The sequence below is a fragment of the Neoarius graeffei genome, chromosome 1, assembly GCF_027579695.1.
Source record: "Neoarius graeffei isolate fNeoGra1 chromosome 1, fNeoGra1.pri, whole genome shotgun sequence".
NCBI lineage: Eukaryota > Metazoa > Chordata > Actinopteri > Siluriformes > Ariidae > Neoarius > Neoarius graeffei.
The window spans coordinates 72,354,191-72,379,648 of record NC_083569.1 but is presented as its reverse complement, the minus strand read 5'-3'; the positions used below and the strand labels follow the sequence as shown (position 1 = coordinate 72,379,648).

The 25,458-nt window shown below is 44.9% G+C and overlaps 1 protein-coding gene across 1 annotated transcript in view; it reads right to left on the bottom strand.

Annotated features, from left to right (window-relative positions):
* Positions 1 to 21,270, bottom strand: part of acadvl (acyl-CoA dehydrogenase very long chain) — a 73,220-nt gene extending 51,950 nt beyond the window's left edge. The window contains exons 1-10 of the mRNA XM_060921091.1: positions 20,957 to 21,270; positions 20,636 to 20,705; positions 13,711 to 13,788; positions 13,549 to 13,621; positions 13,378 to 13,442; positions 13,129 to 13,263; positions 12,615 to 12,759; positions 8,078 to 8,207; positions 6,618 to 6,743; positions 5,224 to 5,422 (exon numbers count right to left, since the gene is read on the bottom strand). Of these exons, the coding sequence (XP_060777074.1) occupies positions 5,224 to 5,422; positions 6,618 to 6,743; positions 8,078 to 8,207; positions 12,615 to 12,759; positions 13,129 to 13,263; positions 13,378 to 13,442; positions 13,549 to 13,621; positions 13,711 to 13,788; positions 20,636 to 20,705; positions 20,957 to 21,075 (1,140 nt within the window). The 5' untranslated portion in view covers positions 21,076 to 21,270. The remainder of the gene's footprint in view (positions 1 to 5,223; positions 5,423 to 6,617; positions 6,744 to 8,077; positions 8,208 to 12,614; positions 12,760 to 13,128; positions 13,264 to 13,377; positions 13,443 to 13,548; positions 13,622 to 13,710; positions 13,789 to 20,635; positions 20,706 to 20,956) is intronic.
* Between the last annotated feature and the right edge of the window lie 4,188 nt (positions 21,271 to 25,458).

The following is a 25,458-nucleotide window of genomic DNA, read 5'->3' as shown; positions in this document are numbered from 1 at the left end:
AACCACGCCCTATATAAGGAGAGAGAGGGCAGAGGAAGGGTCTCTCCCGAACCAGATGGCTTATGTGTATGCGTGTGGCTGGGAGAGTGTACGTGTGCATCACTGAAAAGTGCAAAAATAAAGAGAGTTTTTGGAACTTAGTTCTGGCCTGCAGCCCTTTTGTGCTCCACCCACCCGCTCTGAAGTCTACAGTGGTGCCGAAACCCGGGATCCGAGCACAGAAGAGAACAGCCCCATGGAGTCCTCCCCCTTCGCAGACCTGATCCACGCCCTCACCACGGCCCAACAGAGCCAGCACCAGGCACTGCTCGCCCTCCAAAAGGAGCAAGAACAACAGCTTGAGGCCCTGGTACAACAGGAAGATCGTCAGGCGTTCCAGCACCTCCTCGCGTCGGCGGGGGCCACCATCTCCACCGCTGCGGGCCCACTCCACCTCACCCCAACAAAGATGGGCCCGCACGACGACCCCGAGGCCTTCCTCACGCTGTTTGAACAAGCAGCAGAAGCCTCGGGGTGGCCGGCGGAACAGCGTGCGGCGCGCCTCCTCCCCCTGCTAACGGGCGAGGTGCAGCTGGCCGCGCTACAGCTCCCCGCTGACAGCCGGCTGGTCTATGCGGACCTGCGCCGGGCCGTCCTCCAGCGTGTGGGGCGCACCCCCGAACAACATCGTCAGCACTTCCGCGCTCTGCGCCTAGAGGAGGTCGGCCGCCCATTCGCGTTTGGCCAGCAACTCTGGGACACCTGCAGGCGGTGGCTGAGGGCTGACAACCGCGATGCCGAGGGAGTCGTCGACCTGGTGGCACTGGAGCAGTTCATTGCGCAACTTCCCAAAGGAACGGCAGAGTGGGTCCAGTGCCATCGCCCGGCGTCGCTGGATCAGGCCATCGAGTTGGCGGAGGATCATTTGGTGGCTGTTCCCGTGGCAGGATCACAGATCCCCTTTTTGCTTCTCTCTCTCTCTCCCTCCCCTTCTGTGTCTCGTCCTCGCCCCGTTCCCCCACCGCGGAAGCAGGGGCTGGCTCCCTCACAGCCGGTCCGCCACCCCCGCGGTGTCCTCCCGTTTCCCACTTCCGTGTCCGTCTCTCCCCCCCTCCTCAGGTGAGTGAGCCCCAGAGTACTGGTGCAGAGAGAAAGGCCGGGCCGGTTTGCTGGCGCTGCGGGGAGCCGGGCCACCTCCAACAGCAGTGCTTGGTGATGGAAGTGGGCGCGGTGGTTCGGATCCCCGATGCGCCAGGAGCCGCCCTCGATCGGGCCGGAGCGTATCGCGTACCGGTGAGTACCCAAGGGGATACATATCAGGCTTTGGTGGACTCTGGCTGTAATCAGACCTCAATCCACCAAAACCTGGTGCAAGACGAGGCATTGGGGGGAGCACAATTGGTGAAGGTGTTGTGTGTGCACAGGGATGTTCACAGCTACCCTTTGGTGTCAGTCCACATTTTTTTCAAAAAGGGGAAAAATTTAGAGTAAAGGCGGCGGTTAATCCTCGCCTCACCCACTCGATAATTTTGGGGATTGATTGGCCGGGATTCGGGGAATTAATGAGGCATTTAATGAAGAGTGGGTCCTGCCGTATTTCGGCAAGGGGAGGTCCCGGTGTCGCTTTGGCGGGAGCAGCTTTCACAGAGCCGGCTACGTCATCTCCGCGTCAGAGTGAGGAGCCGCCGGCTCCTCCTCCCTCTCTCGGGGAATCCCTTGCGGATTTCCTGTTACAGCAGTCGCGAGACGAGACCCTGCGGCATGCGTTTGACCAAGTGAGAGTAATCGATAGTCAAACGCTCCAGCCAAACGGCACCCCGTCCTTCCCCTACTTTTCTATTATGAAGGATAGATTATACCGAGTGACGCAGGACACTCAAACTAAAGAACAAATCACGCAGCTCTTGATTCCAAAAAGCCACCGGGAATTGGTATTCCAGGTGGCTCACTTTAATCCCATGGCTGGAGACTTGGGGCAGGATAAAACACTAGCCCGAATAATGGCCTGGTTCTATTGGCCAGGGATTCACGGCGATGTCCGTAGGTGGTGTATAGCGTGCCGCAAATGCCAGTTAGTAAATCCAGCGGCCATTCCAAAAGCGCCTTTGCGCCCTCTGCCATTAATCGAGACCCTGTTCGAAAGAATCAGGATGGATCTCGTCGGGCCATTAGATCGGTCAACATGAGGGTACCGCTTTATATTAGTTCTAGTGGACTATGCAATGCGATACCCGGAAGCGGTGCCTCTTCGCAATACATCAGCACGCAGTATTGCAGAAGCACTCTTCCGCGTTATCTCCCGAGTTGGAATCCCAAAAGAGATTCTGACTGATCAAGGCACCACGTTTATGTCACGAACACTGAACGAACTTTATGGGTTATTAGGTATTAAGCCGATCTGCACCAGCGTTCATCACCCACAAACAGATGGTTTAGTTGAACGGTTCAATCGCACCCTCAAAAATATAATTAAAAAATTCGTAAGCGAGGACGCACGTAACTGGGATAAATGGCTCGAACCCTTGTTTGCAGTGCGAGAGGTCCCACAAGCCTCCACGGGGTTCTCCCCGTTCGAATTGTTATATGGGCGTAAGCCGCGCGGCATTTTAGACGTGCTGCGAGAAAACTGGGAGGGGGGACCTTCACCAAGTAAAAATGAAATTCAATATGTTATTGACCTGTGCGCAAAACTCCACACACTCATGCACCTAACCCAGGAGAATCTGCAGCAGGCCCAAGAACAGCAAACCCGCCTGTACAACAAGGGTACGTGCCTTACGGAGTTCACACCGGGAGATAAAGTACTCGTACTGTTGCCCACATCGAGCTCCAAATTAATTGCCAAGTGGCAAGGACCCTTTGAGGTCACACGGCGAGTCGGGGACGTCGACTACGAGGTGAGGCGAACGGACAGGGGTGGGGCGCTCCAGATTTACCACCTCAATCTACTCAAACTCTGGAACGAGGAGGTCCCCGTGGTGTTGGTGGTTCCGGAGAAGGCAGAGCTGGGGCCGGAGGTTCAAAAGGGAGCATTGGCATCGCGTACCTCTCCGGTCCCCTGTGGAGACCACCTCTCCCCAACACAACTTTTGGGCTGTTTGGGGCACGTGCTACGTTTCAGTGGCTGATGGATAGGGTCCTCCGCCCCATGCCACCTATGCTGCCGCATACCTTGACGACATCATTATTTATAGTAATGACTGGCCGCAGCACCTACAACACCTGAGGGCCGTCCTTAGGTTGCTGAGGCGGGCGGGTCTCACAGCCAACCTGAAGAAGTGTGCGATTGGAAGTACGGTATCTGGGCTTCCTCTTGGGCAATGGGCAGGTGCGTCCCCAAATTAACAAGACTGCAGCGATTGCGGCCTGCCTGAGGCCCAAGACCAAAAAGGGGGTGAGACAGTTCCTGGGGCTGGCTGGCTATTATCGTAGGTTTATACCTAATTATTCGGACATCACCAGCCTGCTGACTGATCTCACTAAAAAGGGGGCACCAGATCCGGTCCAGTGGATGGAGCAATGCCAGCGGGCTTTTTCTGAGGTAAAGGCTGCACTGTGTGGGGGGCCACTGTTACACTCCCCTGACTTTTCTCTCCCTTTTATATTGCAGACGGACGCGTCGGACAGAGGGCTGGGGGCTGTTTTGTTCCAGGAGGTGGAGGATCGCCCAGTGCTGTATATAAGTCGAAAGCTGTCAGTGCGTGAGGGACGCTACAGCACCATAGAGAAGGAGTGCCTGGCCATCAAGTGGGCGGTCCTTGCCCTCCGTTACTACCTGCTGGGATGCCCTTTCACCCTCTGTTCGGACCACGCGCCCCTCCAGTGGCTCCACCGCATGAAGGATGCCAACGCGTGGATCACCCGTTGGTATCTGGCACTCCAACCCTTTAACTTCAAGGTGGTCCACAGGCCAAGGGCGCAGATGGTCGTGGCGGACTACCTCTCCCGTCAAGGGGGGGGGGGGGGGGTCGGCTGCGGGCCGGACGGCTGTCCGGCCTGAGTCGGGCGGTGGGGGTATGTGGCAGTGGGGGCGTGGTCAAGCATCAGTCTGTGACCGGAGGGCGGAGTCAGGGAAGATAAGTGGCAGAATCACTACACCTGATGTGAATTAACCTGTGTTTGTGTGTCTTCCCAGCAACCATGCCCTATATAAGGAGAGAGAGGGCAGAGGAAGGGTCTCTCCCGAACCAGATGGCTTATGTGTGTGTATGCGTGTGGCTGGGAGAGTGTACGTGTGTGTCACTGAAAAGTGCAAAAATAGAGTTTTTGGAACTTAGTTCTGGCCTGCCGCCCTTCTGTGCTCCACCCACCCGCTCTGAAGTCTGCAATGTTATTTTTATAATGTAGAGTGCCTACATATGTAAATTGTATTACCCCAGACAAAAAAAAAAAAAAAAAGAGCCAGGGTGTGAGCGCCTGCTGACAAACAGCTTTTTGATCATTTTGGTCATCATTTGCATTCTTTAAAAACTCCTTTCTGTTTTGGCCGTAGGTCTTTTTCTCATTACATAAAAAGCAAAATCACAACTCCAGCCTTGTCAACAAGTTTGACACCACATTTCTAGTAGCTCATCATAGTTGTCAAGTTCTTGTAGCCATTCTTCCAGCCATTTATTGTTAATGCCTAGGTCCAACTGTTTAATTCTCTTTTTTTTTTTTGGCACCGATTTCTAAATACTGTGGCACATTTTTGGAAAAATCTATCAAAAATTATATATTATTGCATCCAGCGTTAAGGAGGACTAAACGTCTCAACACTGGAAACAATCGGAATTTATATAATGATGCATTAAAAACCTGAGTATTGCTGAGTAACCACTACGGAAGCCTACAAGCAACAAAGTATTTACACTTGCAAAAAAAACACCACAGACCGTGAAAACGCAAGTTTCACAATTTTGAGGGAAATCAATTTCTGTTCAAGTATTAACACCCATGATTCAATATTGTTTTTAACTCGTACAGTAAAAGACTATGTAAAAGGGGCTATATAAATATTTTATCTGTGCTGGCTTTAATTAAGATCTGTGTTTCTAAAATATCATCAAAAATTAAGACTTTTTAAATATTATAGCACAGTGTCAACAAAGTGGACTGTACCTTAAGATATTTTGGCGGTTTTCCCTCTATGGAATGAATGCTATTAGCTGGTTAGCTTCAAGAATCAGGTTTTAATATTCATAGACTCGCTACAAAATGCAAACACACATGCAGATTTTTACAAAGCACAGATAGTAAACGTACCGCTTTAGCAAGAACACCCTTCATGGTTCCTGAGAGTGCTGCAGCCATGCCGAAGCGCCCGTTGTTGAGGATATTCATGGCCACTTTAAATCCTCCTCCAATTTCACCCAGTACACACTCGGCTGGAACATGCACATTCTCAAAGTACACCTCTGCTGTGTTTGAGGCCTTGATACCCATCTTCTTCTCTGGAGGACCACTAGATCATGACATGGGCACAAAAGAAAACAGGAAAAAAAAAAAAAAAAAAGAGGGAGAGAGATGACTAAAACAAATATTGGAGAGACTGGTACATCAACAAGACAATTAGGAAAAGTACAGACAGCAGAATACCCTGCCCTAAACCTCTTCTAAGGCCGACCAAATAGTTTTAAGGCCAATTTATGCTGACAACCCAGTCCTCGCAGATGGCGTCGCAGATGGCGTCTGTGTAGCCCCCCCCTTCGCAGACGCTCTGTGCGCACCTCCCAAAAATTGTGACCACCGCAGAAGCCTCGCAGACAAGAGGGCTCTGATTGGTCCACTCTACATCCGCCATACACACATTTCCGCTTCCCTACTTTCCCGGTTTGTTTTGTTTTCACGACCGCCATTTTTAAAAGCACGAGCGAAGATGGAGCAGCACGAAGAGCGGTTGATCGAGGAAGTACGTACATCTATACGACTCCAGTTCTAGTCATTATAAGTAACCGGAGGATAAACACTCCACTAACCACACCCACCAACTACTCCTAGCGATTTCGCGACTTCGCGCCCCCTTGCGTTGTGGCGGTGAATAACATCGCGCACGCCTATTACTCCCCGCTCAACGATAAATTACAACTGTCTGCGAAAAGCTATCTGCGAAAGCCTTGTCGCAAGAGCATGCAGAGGCCCTTAGAAGAAGAAGAAACCTTTGTCACATGCACACTTTAAGCACAGTGAAATTCATCCTCTGCATTTAACCCATCTGAAGCAGTGAAAACACACACTCACTCAGAGCAGTGGGCAGCCACACCAGAGCGCCCGGGGAGCAGTCAGGGGTCAGGTACCTTGCTCAAGGGCACCTCAGCCCAAGGCCACCCCACGTCAACATAACTGCATGTCTTTGGACTGTGGGGGAAACCGGAGCACCCGGAGGAAACCCACACAGACACGGGGAGAACATGCAAACTCCACACAGAAAGACCCTCGCTGGCTGCTGGGTTCAAACCTGGAACCTTCTTGCTGTGAGGCGACCGTGCTAACCACGACACCACCGTGCCGCCCACAGTTTTAGTACTCTAAAATCGTGGGCGTTGTTCATGTTTACCCATACCAAAATGATCCTTCGCTAACTGCCTTCATTACTATGAATTACCTCAATGCATGGACTTGCTTGGTCAATAAGTGACGTTAAATCAAGCTTAACTCACTGTGTGACTCCTCCGAAGCTTCGTTCAACAATTAAAGCAGTGATCTTATCTTTCACCTCTCCAGTTTTCTCATCCTTCACTGGAGTCTTAGCGAACACAGTAAAGATCTCAGCCAGGCCTCCATTACTGTGGCAGGACAGAGAGAAAGATAACTTAGGGCAAACAAAACTTCATACACATAAAATGCAATATCTGTCAATAGAGACATTTTTGAATAGTTACAGATGGATGATGCAATTTTCTTTTCAGATTAGGTCTGGGTAAAATGTTAACTAAAACATATGTCTATAATAAATATGAAAAGCAGAGCTGCCCTCTGGTGGTGGAGTTTCTGAACTCGTGTCAGTGTGTGTGGTCTCTTAGACTACGTTCGGACTGCACCCTGAAACGACCCATATCCGATTTTTTTGCCCATATGCGACCTGTATCCGATTTGTTATTGACAATCTGAACGACACAGATCCGATTTTTTCACATGCGACCCAGGCCGCTTGGATATGTGGTCCTAATTCCGATGCATATCCGATATTTTCACATGCGACTGCAGTCTGACCGGACAGGTCGCATTCATGCGACCTACACGTCATCAACAAGAGACAAACGTCACTATTCTGCGTTGGCTAATCCCGCCTCTTTGGTGGAAAACAACAACATTTGTACAGTTTTCAGAATTTAAATAGACTTTTATAGAATTGATCAAGCCAATGGTGGATCTGTTAGCCTGATTAAATAAAACAGTTTCTATAACTGATTTATAACTTAAACCATCCTGTACCACATCACCAGGTCTCGCCTCATCTCCATCGCAAACTGCACTGGTGTTTCTGCACCTTGAGCCAGCGCTGAGAGAAGTTGCAGAATTCAGCTGGCTATAAACAATCTAAATAAATATTTATAAAAATGTAGAAAAAGTTTATTAATATGACGAAATAAATATGTGCAGATTATTAAGCCTGAACTAAGAGTCTGGTAATACAGCGGCCGTATCCCAAATGACTGCCTACTGAAGCTCGAGTGCACTATATAGAGTTTAAAAATCCATTACTTCCTAGTAACATGTAGTGCACTTATATAGAAATTAGAGACATATTTAGGAGTCAACCCTCGTTACCAGGCTACACGTTTTCATTTCAGTTCAGAAACAAAAACACACACGAGACCTCACACTTTAACACTAACCAGATAATTAAACAAACAAAAAAAGAAAACCATTAAACTTGAAGAGTGCGCTTTTTTTTGTTTACGTATTAGGTAGATGTGCTTATTACGTGTCAATTTGCGCATGCGGGACACTTTTGGGTCGTTTTCCGTTCATATTGGAGATCGCATACAAGTCTCATATAATTGGTAATGTGAACGGCCTAACAAAAAAATCGGATTTCACAACAAATCGGATATGGGTCGTTTCAGGTTGCAGTCTGAACGTAGTGTTAGACACCTGCATGCACACGTCCGCTCACCTGATCCAAATTTTGCTTCCATTAAGGGTGAAGTACTTGCCACAAGGTGAGGGCACAGCAACAGACCTGATTGAGGCAGCATCCGAACCACTAGATGGCTCAGTCAGACAGAATGCTGCGACCGTTTCACCTGCATTTAAAAAAAAAGACCACAGGATTATCACACAGTAAAATTTTAGTAAGCATAGGAAAACTGGAATAATAAACAAGTCACTGGATCAGAGTGGACACCAAATCATACCACTGCATACCAGGAACACCCCACAAGATGTGCCATTTTGACCCTTGTCCAAGTCGCTCAGATCCTTACGCTTATCCATTTTGCCTGCTTCCAACAAATCAATTTCAAGAACTGACTGCTCTCCTCCTGCCTCATATATCCCACCCCTTAACAGGTGCCATTGTCATGAGACATTCAGTATTATTCTATCCACATTCACTGGATATGAGCAATCTCGCACTCTGATTGGCTACTCTACTACCAGCTCATATACAGTGAGTAGAGAAAAACAAAATGGCGGCGTGTTGCTGAACCAACTGAGGATGAAATAAAAACTGTACTCAAAAACAACCCCCCCCCAAAAAAAAAGCAAAATATGGAATAAAAAGTATTTGATGGTAAGAACTAGGGATGTTAACCGATGACCGTTTGACCGGTGGTTGACCGAATCAACGTCAACCGGTTAATTTTTTTTTGGTTGTCGGTTAAAAAAAAAAATCGTTTTGAAGCTGCCGATTTTGGAGCGGAGGACTTGGAATTCTGTGTTGTAAACGCTTGGGGCATGCCATGCGGTGTAAGGACGACAGCTGACAAATCAGAAACACCTATTCAGTCATGTCCCGCCCTCCTCCCCCTGTTAAAGACAGCTGACAAATCAGAAACACCCATTCAGTCATGTCCCGCCCTCCCGCTGCCACTCGGCGAGAGAAAAGTGTAGACACAGGCTTTTTAGCTTATAAATTACTATTGTGGTTTTTTTTTTAATTATTATTAGAAGGCACATGGAGTTTAGTCCTGCCTTGGCCAGTGCATTCTGAAAGTATGTTTCGGTCTGTAGCCAACAATGCATGTTATTGCAGATCAGATCTCTCCACACAAACTAAAGGCGCAGATGCCGACTTTTTTTTTTTGAATCGCGCAGATCCGTTGTTTTTTTTTTTTTTTTTTTTGGGGGGGGGGTTGGAGTGTCTGATTGTAATTTCAAGGTGGATTCTGTATTAAAATTAATAAATAGGCGGGTGCCGTTGCAGTCCATGAGGCGTGGAGGGTGTGGGAGGAGGGCAGTGGATCGGGGGGCTGCGCACATTAAATTTTGCGCGGCTTCGGCGCGGGCGGCTTTCTGATTTGCTGTTTTCTTCTCGTGCTTGTACTTCCTGTGCTTCGTGGACTGTGGCAGCATTTGCTTATATGCAGAATTTGCTTTGATGAAGTTGTGGTCGGATGCTCCAACGCCCCCCCCCCTTGGGAAAGGAAGGTCGGATCTGCGCGATTCAGCCGTGGAGAGGGCGGCATCCGCCAAAAGGCGCGCCGTTTACATCCCTGTAATAATTCCAATTCTAGAATTTTAAACTCATCGGTTAACCGACTTTAACCGGCTAATGAGGCTCGGTGCTCGGTCAAGATTTTTTTTTAGTTTTTGCCATCCCTAGTAAGAACAAATCTTTTTATTTTTTAAGAATTATTATAATAGCATTTTTCACAAATTGCTCCCGTCATTTCACTGGTTTGTTTACATTCTATGCGGAAATTCTCTCGTCAGACGTTACGTATAAAGTTTTTATTGATCAAATTTGCAAAAAATAAAAATGCCCTGTTTCTCAAAATCCAGTGACTGTGGATAGAATAAAACAGATATTCCACTCAATCTCGTCATACATGGCTTATAGCCAACCCGGTGCTACGCTCCTCGTCAGCTATCAGCTCATATACGACTCGATTTCGTGGAATAACTTCATTATTCACTTCACCTGTCAGAGGTTTTAATGTTATGATTGATCGGTGTACAGCATACATGATATAACAAACATAGGACAAAAAATAGAAAATGTACTGGATGTAAAACACTTAAATATTAGTACAAAAATGAACAAACAAATATGAAGTCATATGATCAATATTAAAAAAATATAAGAATTTGATCCAACAGTCTAATCCAATCAATTTATCTGTATCAAAGCAGTTATGACAGATGCCAATTAGCTCCATCTCCTGGAAATGAAAAAGTGTAAAGGTCTTGATTTCAGCCTAATGGAAAATGCCTGCATAGACTACATGAGATTTATCCATATAGCAATATATATTTGCAGGCTGCATTCTTGCGAATCAAAGCCACTGGTTTAAGTTCTATACTACATACTGCTAATTTACTGAATGCATTCTACATTTTAAAGGATATTTCTGAGGAAGGTAAAAATAAATACAACCCAGATTCCAAAAAAGTTGGGACAAAGTACAAATTGTAAATAAAAACGGAATGCAATAATTTACAAAATCTCAAAAAATGATATTGTATTTACAATAGAACATAGACAACATATCAAATGTCGAAAGTGAGACATTTTGAAATTTCATGCCAGCAACACATCTCAGAAAAGTTGGGACAGGGGCAATAAGAAGCTGGAAAAGTTAAAGGTACAAAAAAGGAACAGCTGGAGGACCAAATTGCAACTCATTAGGTCAATTGGCAATAGGTCATTAACATGACTGGGTATAAAAAGAGCATCTTGGAGTGGCAGCGGCTCTCAGAAGTAAAGATGGGAAGAGGATCACCAATCCCCCTAATTCTGCGCCGACAAATAGTGGAGCAATATCAGAAAGGAGTTCGACAGTGTAAAATTGCAAAGAGTCTGAACATATCATCATCTACAGTGCATAATATCATCAAAAGATTCAGAGAATCTGGAAGAATCTCTGTGCGTAAGGGTCAAGGCCGGAAAACCACACTGGGTGCCCGTGATCTTCGGGCCCTTAGACGGCACTGCATCACATACAGGCATGCTTCTGTATTGGAAATCACAAAACGGGCTCAGGAATATTTCCAGAGAACATTATCTGTGAACACAATTCACCGTGCCATCCGCCGTTGCCAGCTAAAACTCTATAGTTCAAAGAAGAAGCCGTATCTAAACATGATCCAGAAGCGCAGACGTCTTCTCTGGACCAAGGCTCATTTAAAATGGACTGTGGCAAAGTGGAAAACTGTTCTGTGGTCAGACGAATCAAAATTTGAAGTTCTTTGTGGAAATCAGGGACGCCGTGTCATTCGGACTAAAGAGGAGAAGGACGACCCAAGTTGTTATCAGTGCTCAGTTCAGAAGCCTGCATCTCTGATGGTATGGGGTTGCATTAGTGCGTGTGGCATGGGCAGCTTACACATCTGGAAAGACACCATCAATGCTGAAAGGTATATCCAGGTTCTAGAGCAACATATGCTCCCATCCAGACGACGTCTCTTTCAGGGGAGACCTTGCATTTTCCAACATGGCAATGCCAAACCACATACTGCATCAATTACAGCATCATGGCTGCGTAGAAGAAGGGTCCGGGTACTGAACTGGCCAGCCTGCAGTCCAGATCTTTCACCCATAGAAAACATTTGGCGCATCATAAAACGGAAGATACGACAAAAAAGACCTAAGACAGTTGAGCAACTAGAATCCTACATTAGACAAGAATGGGTTAACATTCCTATCCCTAAACTTGAGCAACTTGTCTCCTCAGTCCCCAGACGTTTACAGACTGTTGTAAAGAGAAAAGGGGATGTCTCACAGTGGGAAACATGGCCTTGTCCCAACTTTGAGATGTGGTGTTGTCATGAAATTTAAAATCACCTAATTTTTCTCTTTAAATGATACATTTTCTCAGTTTAAACATTTGATATGTCATCTATGTTCTATTCTGAATAAAATATGGAATTTTGAAACTTCCACATCATTGCATTCCGTTTTTATTTACAATTTGTACTTTGTCCCAACTTTTTTGGAATCGGGGTTGTAAATAAAATCAAACTATTGTAATAGCCTCATGACTGTACAGGGCATCACTCTACAAACACGCAATAGATTTCTCTCGGTTTATATAATAAATATAAATGGATGGATTGGGGGAAGCCATGGCCTAACGGTTAAAGAAGCAGCTTTGGGACCAAATGGTCACTAGTTCGATTCCCTGGACCAGCAGGAATTGCTGAAACGCCCTCGAGCAAGGCACTTAAACCCCCAACTGCTCCCCAGGCTGCTCTGGGTATGGTGTATGTCGCTCTGGATAAGAGTGCCTACTAAATGCCATTAATGTAATGTCATGAAGCTGCTGTGATGCAAGATGAATCTCAGACATCTGAAGATTTCTCTAAAGACTGTATTGCATCACACCGCAATACACTTCATAGTTCCAGGCTCATGCAAAATATTTCCACTAAACATCCCCTGATTAACTATATTTAAAAGGTAGAAGACTTGTCGAGACAGTTTATTTGGCAAAGCACAAATAAAGCTTCAACTATAATGTTTATTTATTTACAATAGACACAATTCTCACCCGAGGCCAGCTTGGGGAGGTACTTCTCCTTCTGTTGCTTGTTACCGAAGAGGAGAATGCCCTTAAAGCCAATGGACTGGTGAGCACCAAGAGTGATGCCCACACCCAGGTCATGCATGCCCACAATCTCCACCAGCCTGGCATACTGGGGTCACAGAAACAGGATTTCCTCTCAGGCTTCCTCCAACAAACAAACACTTGTTTCATATCCGTTTTGGCTGATCAGACTAATCATAACGCCATCTACCACTGATTCAAGTTCAAAAATGGTGAAACTTATTTTCTTAGTTCAGTTTTGTTTGCACACAGTCACAGTAAAATCAGCACAATATGAACAGTATACATTAATGACCTGATAAAGACTTTAACAGAATTTATTAATTGCAGCATCTGGTTATTCTGGTAGCTTCTGAAATCACAATCGTATAGCAAGAAAATGTGGGTATGAATAAGCATTCATTTTTTCAGGGTTATCCTGCATATTTATCATGTTTCCTGACTCCTTTCTTCTCACCTGTGTGTTATTGAGGCCCACACCACCCAGATCAGCAGGCACCTGCAGGCCAAAAGCTCCCATCTCCTTCAGCCCCTCCATGGTGTGATCCTCGACCTTCTCCAGGTCATCATTCTTAGCAGGGTCATTTACCTCCTGCACGTACCATATATAAATAATCACAGGCAAAAAGTAATATACATCAGATTTAAAAAAACACCTTTATCATACGATGAACGCTCCATTTGAGAGACAAGAAATGGAACTCACATCAAAAAACTTTGAACAAGGTCCCACCAGCTCCCTGAGAAACTCCGACTGCTCCTCATTCAGCACTGAAACACATGAGCAACGTAGCGAATTAGTGGAATCACTGCAATAACCATGCCTCATACAAGCTACAACGACAACACAAGCAGCAGGAACAGCAATGCATTTTACCTGTGGGAAAGGGGAACACCTGTGAGGTACTGATCTGCCCTTTAAACATGCTTACAGCAAAGGATTTTGACTCCTTAAGAAGAAGAGAAAAGAAGTTGTTTTAATTTTCAAAAGCATGAAATTGTATGTTCTAAAAATTAGTGTGGAGAAACAGACACAGACCACACTGGCAGCTTTCTTGTCCACTCTTTGAGCCTTGGCGTCAACATCACTGCTGGCTGCTGACTTCTCCAAGACTACCTATGAATTCAAAGACCAAAAACAGCTTGTTAAATAAAGGAAGAAAGTAGGAAACACGGAAAAAAAAAAAGTGTTTGCCTTAATCATCTAAAACCAGCAAGATCGAATCCCAAGAGTGCCACAGTCAGTCATTACAGGATGTGTGCACTCTGAGGGAAGGTTGGCATATTTATTCTCTTTCTTTCTCTCTGAGACATTAACCAATCGTGGACATCTGTGAGCTCATGTATCAGAAAAAGCAGACAGCGCATTCCTCAGGGTGTGTTACACCACCCTGTGATGCAGCACGAGCAGCAGTTTGAAACGTGTTTAGCTGCCTTCACACATCTTGAAGGAACTGTCTTCACCCTCCCCTTTTGGTAGTTGTATAATATGGGAGGACTAGCTAGTTGACGGAAAATGGCAGGTGACCAAATTCATGAAAAAAGTGGAGGAAAAAATTATTTATGCAGTGTTATATAAGGCCAAAAAAAAAAAAAAAGTGTGTGTTTCCGGTTACCCGACCGACCCTAATCCGTACCGCCCGACCCTAAACATTTTTTTCGTTTTTTTCCCCAGTTGCAACTTTTACATATAACCCAACCGCGTGAACCGGAAGTTTTTGTCACTCACTGGGAAAATCAGGGCTTTCCACAAGTGCCGGCTGCCGGCCATACAGCCGACTACACAATTAAGTCCAGCCGGCTACTTTAATGACTTATTTTTGTAGCCCACAGGCTCTAAATATTAATTTTCGATTTTAATAAAATTAAATGTTTATCTAACGGACTGACAATGTCAAACTGAACCGCACTCATTTAAGTTGTGATTCACGCTGTTTGTACCGATAATAACCACAAATTCCCCGCAGACTTCGTTGATCAGGGGAGAGTAACTCATCCGCGGCCCCGACATGCGGTGTGTGCGCACGCACTCGGCGGAGGCAGTAGTGTGTCGGGGCCGTCGGAGGGAACAGAAGCAGAGATAACGCTTATTGTGTCTTTCACCTAGAGACATGATTCAAACTTTAAAACGGAGACAAAATTCTCCTGTGTGGATCTGGCATTCAACTTTTTTGCTGGGTTCTATACTTTTTGATCAGTCCCAGATCAAACCCCATGAGCAAATCTGGAGAAATTCAGACTTTATAATGGGTGTCTATGGCGTTATTTAGAGTGTAGGCAGCTTGAAAAAAAAGCTCTAACTTTCTCATTTAAACTGTTTTCTCAGCCACAATTTTCACTCTACACACACAACTTTCTCAAAAGTTGTAGTCACACATTGTATGAATCAAGACAAGTGTCTCCCTGAGCGATAGGATTTACAGTTTTTGAATGAGAAGCCTGAAAGTAAGGAGAGGACAGCCGCGCTCTCCCATAGACTCACATTATAAACGTGGCAGCGCTTTTACTGCAAAATCAGAAAAGTCACTTGTTTTTAACTCGCTCTAGTGTCCACATTTTTTTACACTAGGGACAAAAAATAAATAAAAATTACATTAATGTGTTCATGGGAGCCTTGTAGCACTCAATGTGAAAGAATTTTGTGAATAGCTCCTTCCGTTTCTGTGTAAATCAGCGCTGTTCGAGGAGAGGGAACTCTGAGAAAAAGCGCTCTTTGCTTGTTATATTGTGTCTTTTCCCTGCACCGTTACCAAGGCGACGAGCTCCACTCAGGGAGCAGAGAGGGGCGGGGCTGCTCTCTCTCTCTCATGGTGTATTGAGCTGTTATATTTACAGAAAAATTCATGTTAAAAGGTGTCTCATGCTGCATCAGATTCATCAGAAGGTGGTAACTCAGGTGACCTGCAAAGAAATTCATTATATTTTGTGAAATTATTCCTGTCTAAATATAGGTTATGGCAGCCATCTTGAAATAAAAATTCAAAAAAAAAAAAATGCCTGCCTACCGACCCTAGTTTTGAAATCTACGTAACTGGAAACACTTTTTTTTTTTTTGGCCTAAGTACCTGCTATTCAGACCCCTCACTTATCAATAAATGCTCTACGGCCCAAAGGGTCGCCGATTCAATTCCCGGGACCAGCAGGAAAAATGCAAGGGCAGTTGAGTGAATGAACAGCATTTTCCACTCCCTCTGTATTACAGCTGAAGTGCCCTTGAGCAAGACATCTAACCCCAACTGTTCCCCAGGTACTGTAGCATAGCTGCCCACCGCTCTGGGTATGCGTGTGCATGCTCACTGCTTCAGACGGGTTAAATGCAGATGAGGAATTTCATTGTGCTTGAGTGTACATGTGACAAAAATAAAGGCTTCTTCTTCTTACTCCGAGATTCCATCTCCAATGATACATTTTAGTTAGACTTTCTTATAGGCAAAGGCATGCAGGTTTACAAATCTCCACACACCAGGCATGGTCTAAAAATACACAAGTCCTGCAGACAATGTGACATTCATGGGCTCCCCAGTGAACCAGAGAGCATTGGCAAGGTCACCAAGCCCTTTCCCCTACTCTGTTTGTTTGCTTCTCTCCTACTCACTAGGAGATAATAGCTATGTCCAAAATCACTCATTAAATCAAATTTGAGGCTTTTGATTAATTCCTTGCGCTGCACTGGAACTTTTATTCTTGTATTTCATCTGTCTTATTCTAATTTAGCTTATTTTCTATTTTTAATTGTACTTGAATGCCTGTTTATAATGCGTTTCTTCCTCTGTCCATTCACCCCCAAAATTTTTTTTTCTTTCAGCATAACCGCAATGCATGATGTATATATTGCTTGGTTAGTGGCCATCGGTTGTACACTACTTTTCACAATGCATTGTGGGGTACTTTGAGTCCACCACACTGACTACTTTCACATTACCCATAATGCTTTGCGCCTTTGGGGTAACCAAAATATAAAAACAACTAAAACACAGCATCGCACATTGACAGTAATCTTTTCAATTTAAGTCTCCCTAATCAATCATTTTCACTCAGGTGAGATTCAAAAGCTCTCTCGATAATCTCATGGAAGAATTTTATTTTGCATTGCTAGAATTTTGCTATAAAATGAGCGTTCTCTCGTCATAGTTCACTCGGTCGTTGTTATAATTTTAACCCGTGTATTACCATTTCGCTTCTAGGAGCGCCAGCAAAATTATAATGATAGAAACAATCCAGACTGGGCACCCACTCAGAAAATGGGCTGTTTCGCCCAAGGTCAGACTTGATTCTTCGGCAGCCAAACCAGATAGAATGTGATATCTGGGTACTCGATGGTCGACAGAAGCGTCTTATTCTCAGAAAAAGCTGACTTTTTTAAATAATATGGGTCAAAACCACACATCTATATCTTCTCTTTGCAGTGTTCTCCACGGGCGCTTTTAAAGTGGTGCACTGCCATGTAATAATTCTGTGCAGAGTTTGCATGTTCTCCCCGTGTCTGCGTGGGTTTCCTCCGGGTACTCCGGTTTCCCCCACAGTCCAAAGACATGCAGGTTAGGTTAACTGGTGACTCTAAATTGACCGTAGGTGTGAATGTGAGTGTGAATGGTTGTCTGTGTCTATGTGTCAGCCCTGTGATGACCTGGTGACTTGTCCAGGGTGTACCCCGCCTTTCGCCCGTAGTCAGCTGGGATAGGCTCCAGCTTGCCTGCGACCCTGCAGAACAGGATAAAGCGGCTAGAGATAATGAGATGAGAATGAGATGGGTCTAATATAAAATAGGAGAATTGAATTGATCTTGCTCCTGAATTTACCCGTGATATGCACTTTAACACTACGTTCACACTGCAAGGCTTAATGCTCAATTCCTATTTTTTTTTTGTGAGGTCATTCACATTAACAAATATATGCGACTTGTATGTGATCCTCAGTATGAACGAAAAGCAACCTAAAAGTGTTCCGCATGCGCATTGCAGGATACGACGACGTCACACGCAGTGAGCATGGCCAGTGTTTACGGAAGTAACCTAAAGTTTCCTGTGTAAGACAGTAGCCAGCATGGAGTACCTGGCGATGATGCAGTTGTTGTTGCGACGGAGCCAGAACATGCACAATAGCCTGATGTTAAGGAGGAGGTTGAGAAGGAAGAGGGCAAGGGTTTTGGCTCAGGCGTTCTGCGGGGTAGTGACTGCAACCTCCGTTCAAAGGAACATCAAAGCCATGTTGTTGTAACTTTTTCTGAGAGACCCGGCGCCTACTTCAGTGCAGAATAGTGACGTTTGTGGCTTGTTGATGACGTGTAAGTCGGATGAATGCGACCTGGTGGTTCAGACTTAAGTCGCATATGAAAAGAGCGGATAAGAATCGGAATTAGGACCACATATCCAAATGGCCTGGGTCGGATTTTAAAAAAATCGGATCTGTGTCGTTCATATTGTCAATAAAAGATCGGATACAGGTCACATATGGGTGAAAAAATCGGATTTGAGTCACTTCAGCCCAGGCCCGGCGCCGTGGGGGGGCGAAAGGGGGCGTCGCCCCCTCGTGGCTACAGCCCCGCCCCCTCAACGGAGACTCATAACTTAATTGTTTTCTTAATTGTTATTGTGGGTGTATGTGTGAAATGCTGACACAGCCGCGCACACACAGACCTGTGATAAGGACAAGGGGAGGGGTCGTGCGGGCGGGGGGTTTACATGTAGTCTACACTTACAAGTGCACTGTCTCTGCAATATCCTGTAATATGCAGTCAGTTAACGGGAGTAGTCTTTCCCCCACCGAATTAAACCAATTCAATCACAATATTGTGAATCCATTTTCTTTCTTTGTAGGCGAAGTTTATCTCCGTTTATGTCGGTGTATGTGTTCATATATGGTCCGCTTTGTGCGCAAACAGCGTAAGAATGTGTGTCCTTGACGTCACCCCCCATGCAGCGGGGGTGAAAATTCATCACTTCAGAGTGTTTAGTCCCCTACACGCCTAAACTGGGATCGCGGATTAAGTGGTTAGCGTTGACTCGGTGCCAGTCAGGAAGCCTATTACTGGTGCAGCCGCGGGGTCTGTTGATTTTTTTAAATTATGATTTTGGCCGCCGAGCCAAGTACCTTATGCCGCTTTTCCACTACAAACGCGGCTGAGCCGTGCCGTGCCGAGTCGAGCTGAGTCGAGCTGAGCGGGGCTGTTGGAGTTGCATTTCGACTACAACCGCGCTGAACCGTGCTGGCTGGAAGTGGGTGGACACATTGGGTGGAGTTAGCGAAAGTGGGTGGACGTCATGTGATGCCGTTAAGCAGCGCAAACAGTGACATCAGTGACAGTGGCGGAACAAGTCAGAGCCGGGCCGGGGGCGGGGCAAATGACCGGGCCCTTTATTAAAGCTTATCATAACATCATTTTAGGCTGCAAAATGTCCGCAACTGCGGTGTTTACCAATTTCAACACTACCGGGTGCAACTATGTTATTTAGTACATCAAGTCCTTCAAACGAACATGTAACTCAGAAACAAAAAACATTAGGATACTGTACATGGCTCATAATAAAACATCAATAGCCTATACTGCGCACATTATTTGAAGGGCAAACGAATGAGCGCTCAGAGGTTGCAACGGTGACAGGAAGAGTCAGAAATAAAAGGAGGGCGGTGCAAACCTCACTGAATGCACTGTGTTTACCAATTTCAACACTACGGGGTGCAACTATGTTATTTTGTACATTAAGTCCTTCAAACGAACATGTAACTCAGAAACAAAAAAAAACATTAGGCGACATACTGTACATGGCTCATAATAAAACATCAATAGCCTACTGCGCGCATTATTTGAAGGGCATACGACGAGCCTTGCGCTCCGCGAACTCGTCCACGATGCTCTGTATGTCACTGATTCAGTGATCTTTTAAGCGGTAGTCTCACGACCCGAATAGTAAACAATAAACATGGAGGACATGGAGTCGTTAGTGTTGCTGGTCTCGGTGCTGTGGCTTGTTGTCACCGACAACGCGGACAGATACTGGCAAGAGCGTATAGATGAGGCGAGGCGCATAAGGCTTCAGAAATTCTCGTAATTCATAATTATTCTTCTTCCGGGTTTGCGGTGTTTACAGATCCCAGCGCGCTCGCGGGGCGTGTGTGGGCATGTGAGGACACGCCTCCTCACCAATCAGTGCACAGGGGAGTGTCTGCTCACGCCCCCAGCCTCAGTCGGCACGGTTTGGCTCGCTTCAGCCCCACTCCAAAACGGTGCGAGTTTTAGGGGCTAAGCAGGGCTGAAACGAGCTGAGTCGTGCTGGTTTTTGGTAGTCGAAACGCGAGCCGTGTCGGGCTGAAGCGAGCTGAAAAAGGGTAGTGGAAAAGGGCCATTAGACTTGCATTGACGTTTTGTTTTCATGCCGCGGAGCTATTTGTATGCATTTTAAATGTAAAGGACTTGCCTGTAGGTTTGTGTGTGTTGTTCTATGTTTGGCATCTTTCCGGTTGTACCGCGTGTCCGTGAGAAAATTGGAGGGGAGGGTTAACAGGTGGGCACGGGGGTTGATAAAGCGCAAATGCCCTGGCAATATGCCACATAATTTTCCCGGACTAAAGCAACCTTCGGGGCCGTGGTTTTGTGGTTGGCGCAGTTAATTGTTTGAAACACGTTGTCAGACCGCCATCACTACTACACACTATATGAAAAATATTTGCCCCCTTGCGATTTCTAATTGCCCCCTTAGGAAACTGTTCCTGGCGCCGGGCCTGCTTCAGCCTGCAGTGTGAATGTAGTGTAAGTCGCTGAGCGCTATACTGCCTGTAGCCATGGAAACGGAAGGTGAACTTTAGCCCAGATTCTCCAATACACCAGGTGGCGTTTATAGGACAAAAACACAGCCAGGGCACATCATAAATACAAAAACGTCTTCCTGTTCCCATATTATTTATAAATTACGACATGTATAAAGTCGTAAAATATCACTAATAGATAAATAAATAACTGATCTTACCTGGGCACTTTGGCTCGCATAACGACGCAGACTCTGCACAGCTATAACAGTTCCTGCTTGGTGTTGTGCTCTAAAAAAACAAAGTGTCCGGATTGTTTAAATGTCTCCAGCATCACATTGTCATAAATGCTTAAGTGCAGTCTGAAAACTTCTGCTTAGTATTTTTAAGCCTAGTGAGCCCAAGTCACGGTCAACGTCAGCCTTAAAGATAATGGCGAGACATGCTAGCTAGCTAAAACCAAGCTAATATTGAATTTGTTTTTTTTCTTTAATGAGCACATTTACTTTTAATAGTATAATTGCTATTAATATTTGACTCACCCTGATATGAACTGTGGGAGGCGAAGCACAGCATTACACAGAGCCGCATTATGAGTGACCTTACGTCCCAGCATGATTAGCCTGAGCGAGTTAGCCTGGAAAGTAACACAGGAGCTCATTAGTTTATTTACCGTCTTGGGAGCAAAATTGAGTCTGAGGCTGCAGGTATTTAATTTAAAAACTACAGTGAAGGAAACAGGCTTGAGAGACAGCGTTCAGAATTTATCCTGTCGGCTTTTCGGAGTCCTTGAAAGAGCCGAAGGTTTGTTGAATTAATAGACTATAAATCTATTCTCCTGTCCTTCAAAATCAACATATTTATATCAGTGGGCGGGGCCTGAACGTGACGCCACTGACCTAGAGGATGGCCGCCATATTACCACGCACATAGGAGGGGTACGGTCATATCTCTACTGAGAGCTACACAAAACTGGACATGTCATTTATACACACATGTGTATGGTTGGTTTTTGTGTTTTAATCACAATGTGCAGTATCCAATACATTTTATCATCATGGACACATCCAGGAAGGTTACTGCAGATTATTATCCATCCACAGACAACCATTCACATTCACGGTCAATTTAGAGTCACCAGTTAGCCTAACCTGCATGCCTTTGACTGTGGGGGAAACCGGAGCACCCGGAGGAAACCCACGCGGACACGGGGAGAACATGCAAACTCCGCACAGAAAGGCCCTCGCCAGCCACGGGGCTCAAACCCGGACCTTCTTGGTGTTGGGGGTTTAAGTGCCTTGCTCAAGGGCGTTTCAATTTAGAGTCACCAGTTAACCTAACCTGCATGCCTTTGGACTGTGGGGGAAACCGGAGCACCCGGAGGAAACCCACGTGGACACGGGGAGAACATGCAAACTCCGCACAGAAAGGCCCTCGCCAGCCACGGGGCTCAAACCCGGACCTTCTTGGTGTTGGGGGTTTAAGTGCCTTGCTCAAGGGCGTCTCAACAATTCCTGCTGGTCCAGGGAATCGAACTAGTGACCATTTGGTCCCAAAGCTGCTTCTTTAACCGTTAGGCCATGGCTTCCCCCAATCCATCCATTTATATTTATTATATAAACCGAGAGAAATCTATTGCGTGTTTGTAGAGTGATGCCCTGTAAAGTCGTGAGGCTATTGGGAGCAACACACAATAGTTTGATTTTATTTACAACCCGATTCCAAAAAAGTTGGGACAAAGTACAAATTGTAAATAAAAATAGAATGCAATGATGTGGAAGTTTCAAAATTCCATATTTTATTCAGAATAGAACATAGATGACATATCAAATGTCTAAACTGAGAACATGTATCATTTAAAGAGAAAAATTAGGTGATTTTAAATTTCATGACAACATCACATCTCAAAAAAGTTGGGACAAGGCCATGTTTACCACTGTGAGACATCCCCTTTTCTCTTTACAACAGTCTGTAAATGTCTGGGGACTGAGGAGACAAGTTGCTCAAGTTTAGGGATAGGAATGTTAACCCATTCTTGTCTAATGGAGGATTCCAGTTGTTCAACTGTCTTAGGTCTTTTGTGTCGTATCTTCCGTTTTATGATGCACCAACTGTTTTCTATGGGTGAAAGATCTGGAGTGCAGGCTGGCCAGTTCAGTACCCGGACCCTTCTTCTACGCAGCCATGATGCTGTAATTGATGCAGTATGTGGTTTGGCATTGTCATGTTGGAAAATGCAAGGTCTTCCCTGAAAGAGACGTCGTCTGGATGGGAGCATATGTTGCTCTAGAACCTGGATATACCTTTCAGCATTGATGGTGTCTTTCCAGATGTGTAAGCTGCCCATGCCACATGCACTAATGCAACCCCATACCATCAGAGATGCAGGCTTCTGAACTGAGCGCTGATAACAACTTGGGTCGTCCTTCTCCTCTTTAGTCCGAATGACACGGCGTCCCTGATTTCCATAAAGAACTTCAAATTTTGATTCATCTGACCACAGAACAGTTTTCCACTTTGCCACAGTCCATTTTAAATGAGCCTTGGCCCAGAGAAGACGTCTGCGCTTCAGGATCATGTTTAGATATGGCTTCTTCTTTGAACTATAGAGTTTTAGCTGGCAACGGCGGATGGCACGGTGAATTGTGTTCACAGATAATGTTCTCTGGAAATATTCCTGAGCCCATTTTGTGATTTCCAATGCAGAAGCATGCCTGTATGTGATGCAGTGCCGTCTAAGGGCCCGAAGATCACAGCCACCCAGTATGGTTTTCCGGCCTTGACCCTTACGCACAGAGATTCTTCCAGATTCTCTGAATCTTTTGATGATATTATGCACTGTAGATGATGATATGTTCAAACTCTTTGCAATTTTACACTGTCGAACTCCTTTCTGATATTGCTCCACTATTTGTCGGCGCAGAATTAGGGGGATTGGTGATCCTCTTCCCATCTTTACTTCTGAGAGCCGCTGCCACTCCAAGATGCTCTTTTTATACCCAGTCATGTTAATGACCTATTGCCAATTGACCTAATGAGTTGCAATTTGGTCCTCCAGCTGTTCCTTTTTTGTACCTTTAACTTTTCCAGCCTCTTATTGCCCCTGTCCCAACTTTTTTGAGATGTGTTGCTGTCATGAAATTTCAAATGAGCCAATATTTAGCATGAAATTTCAAAATGTCTCACTTTCGACATTTGATATGTTGTCTATGTTCTATTGTAAATACAATATCATTTTTTGAGATTTTGCAAATTATTGCATTCCGTTTTTATTTACAATTTGTACTTTGTCCCAACTTTTTTGGAATCTGGGTTGTATTTATTTTTACCTTCCTCAGAAATATCCTTTAAAATGTAGAATGCATTCAGTAAATTAGCAGTATGTAGTATAGAACTTAAACCAGTGGCTTTGATTCGCAAGAATGCAGCCTGCAAATATATATTGCTATATGGATAAATCTCATGTAGTCTATGCAGGCATTTTCCATTAGGCTGAAATCAAGACCTTTACACTTTTTCATTTCCAGGAGATGGAGCTAATTGGCATCTGTCATAACTGCTTTGATACAGATAAATTGATTGGATTAGACTGTTGGATCAAATTCTTATATTTTTTAATATTGATCATATGACTCCATATTTGTTTGTTCATTTTTGTACTAATATTTAAGTGTTTTACATCCAGTACATTTTTCTATTTTTTGTCCTATGTTTGTTATATCATGTATGCTGTACACCGATCAACCATAACATTAAAACCTCTGACAGGTGAAGTGAATAATGAAGTTATTCCACGAAATCGAGTCGTATATGAGCTGATAGCTGACGAGGAGCGTAGCACCGAGTTGGCTATAAGCCATGTATGACGAGATTGAGTGGAATATCTGTTTTATTCTATCCACAGTCACTGGATTTTGAGAAACAGGGCATTTTTATTTTTTGCAAATTTGATCAATAAAAACTTTATACGTAACGTCCGACGAGAGAATTTCCGCGTAGAATGTAAACAAACCAGTGAAATGACGGGAGCAATTTGTGAAAAATGCTATTATAATAATTCTTAAAAAATAAAAAGATGTGTTCTTACCATCAAATACTTTTATTCCATATTTTGCTTTTTTGGGGGGGGGGTTGTTTTCGAGTACAGTTTTTATTTCATCCTCAGTTGGTTCAGCAACACGCCGCCATTTTGTTTTTCTCTACTCACTGTATATGAGCTGGTAGTAGAGTAGCCAATCAGAGTGTGAGATTGCTCATATCTAGTGAATGTGGATAGAATAATACTGAATGTCTCATAACAATAGCACCTGTTTAGGGGTGGGATATATGAGGCAGGAGGAGAGCAGTCAGTTCTTGAAATTGATTTGTTGGAAGCAGGCAAAATGGATAAGCGTAAGGATCTGAGCGACTTGGACAAGGGCCAAAATGGCACATCTTGTGGGGTGTTCCTGGTATGCAGTGGTATGATTTGGTGTCCACTCTGATCCAGTGACTTGTTTATTATTCCAGTTTTCCTATGCTTACTAATATTTTACTGTGTGATAATCCTGTTTTTTTTTTTTTTTTTAATGCAGGTGAAACGGTCGCAGCATTCTGTCTGACTGAGCCATCTAGTGGTTCGGATGCTGCCTCAATCAGGTCTGTTGCTGTGCCCTCACCTTGTGGCAAGTACTTCACCCTTAATGGAAGCAAAATTTGGATCAGGTGAGCGGACGTGTGCATGCAGGTGTCTCAGAGACCACACACACTGACACGAGTTCAGAAACTCCACCACCAGAGGGCAGCTCTGCTTTTCATATTTATTATAGACATATGTTTTAGTTAACATTTTACCCAGACCTAATCTGAAAAGAAAATTGCATCATCCATCTGTAACTATTCAAAAATGTCTCTATTGACAGATATTGCATTTTATGTGTATGAAGTTTTGTTTGCCCTAAGTTATCTTTCTCTCTGTCCTGCCACAGTAATGGAGGCCTGGCTGAGATCTTTACTGTGTTCGCTAAGACTCCAGTGAAGGATGAGAAAACTGGAGAGGTGAAAG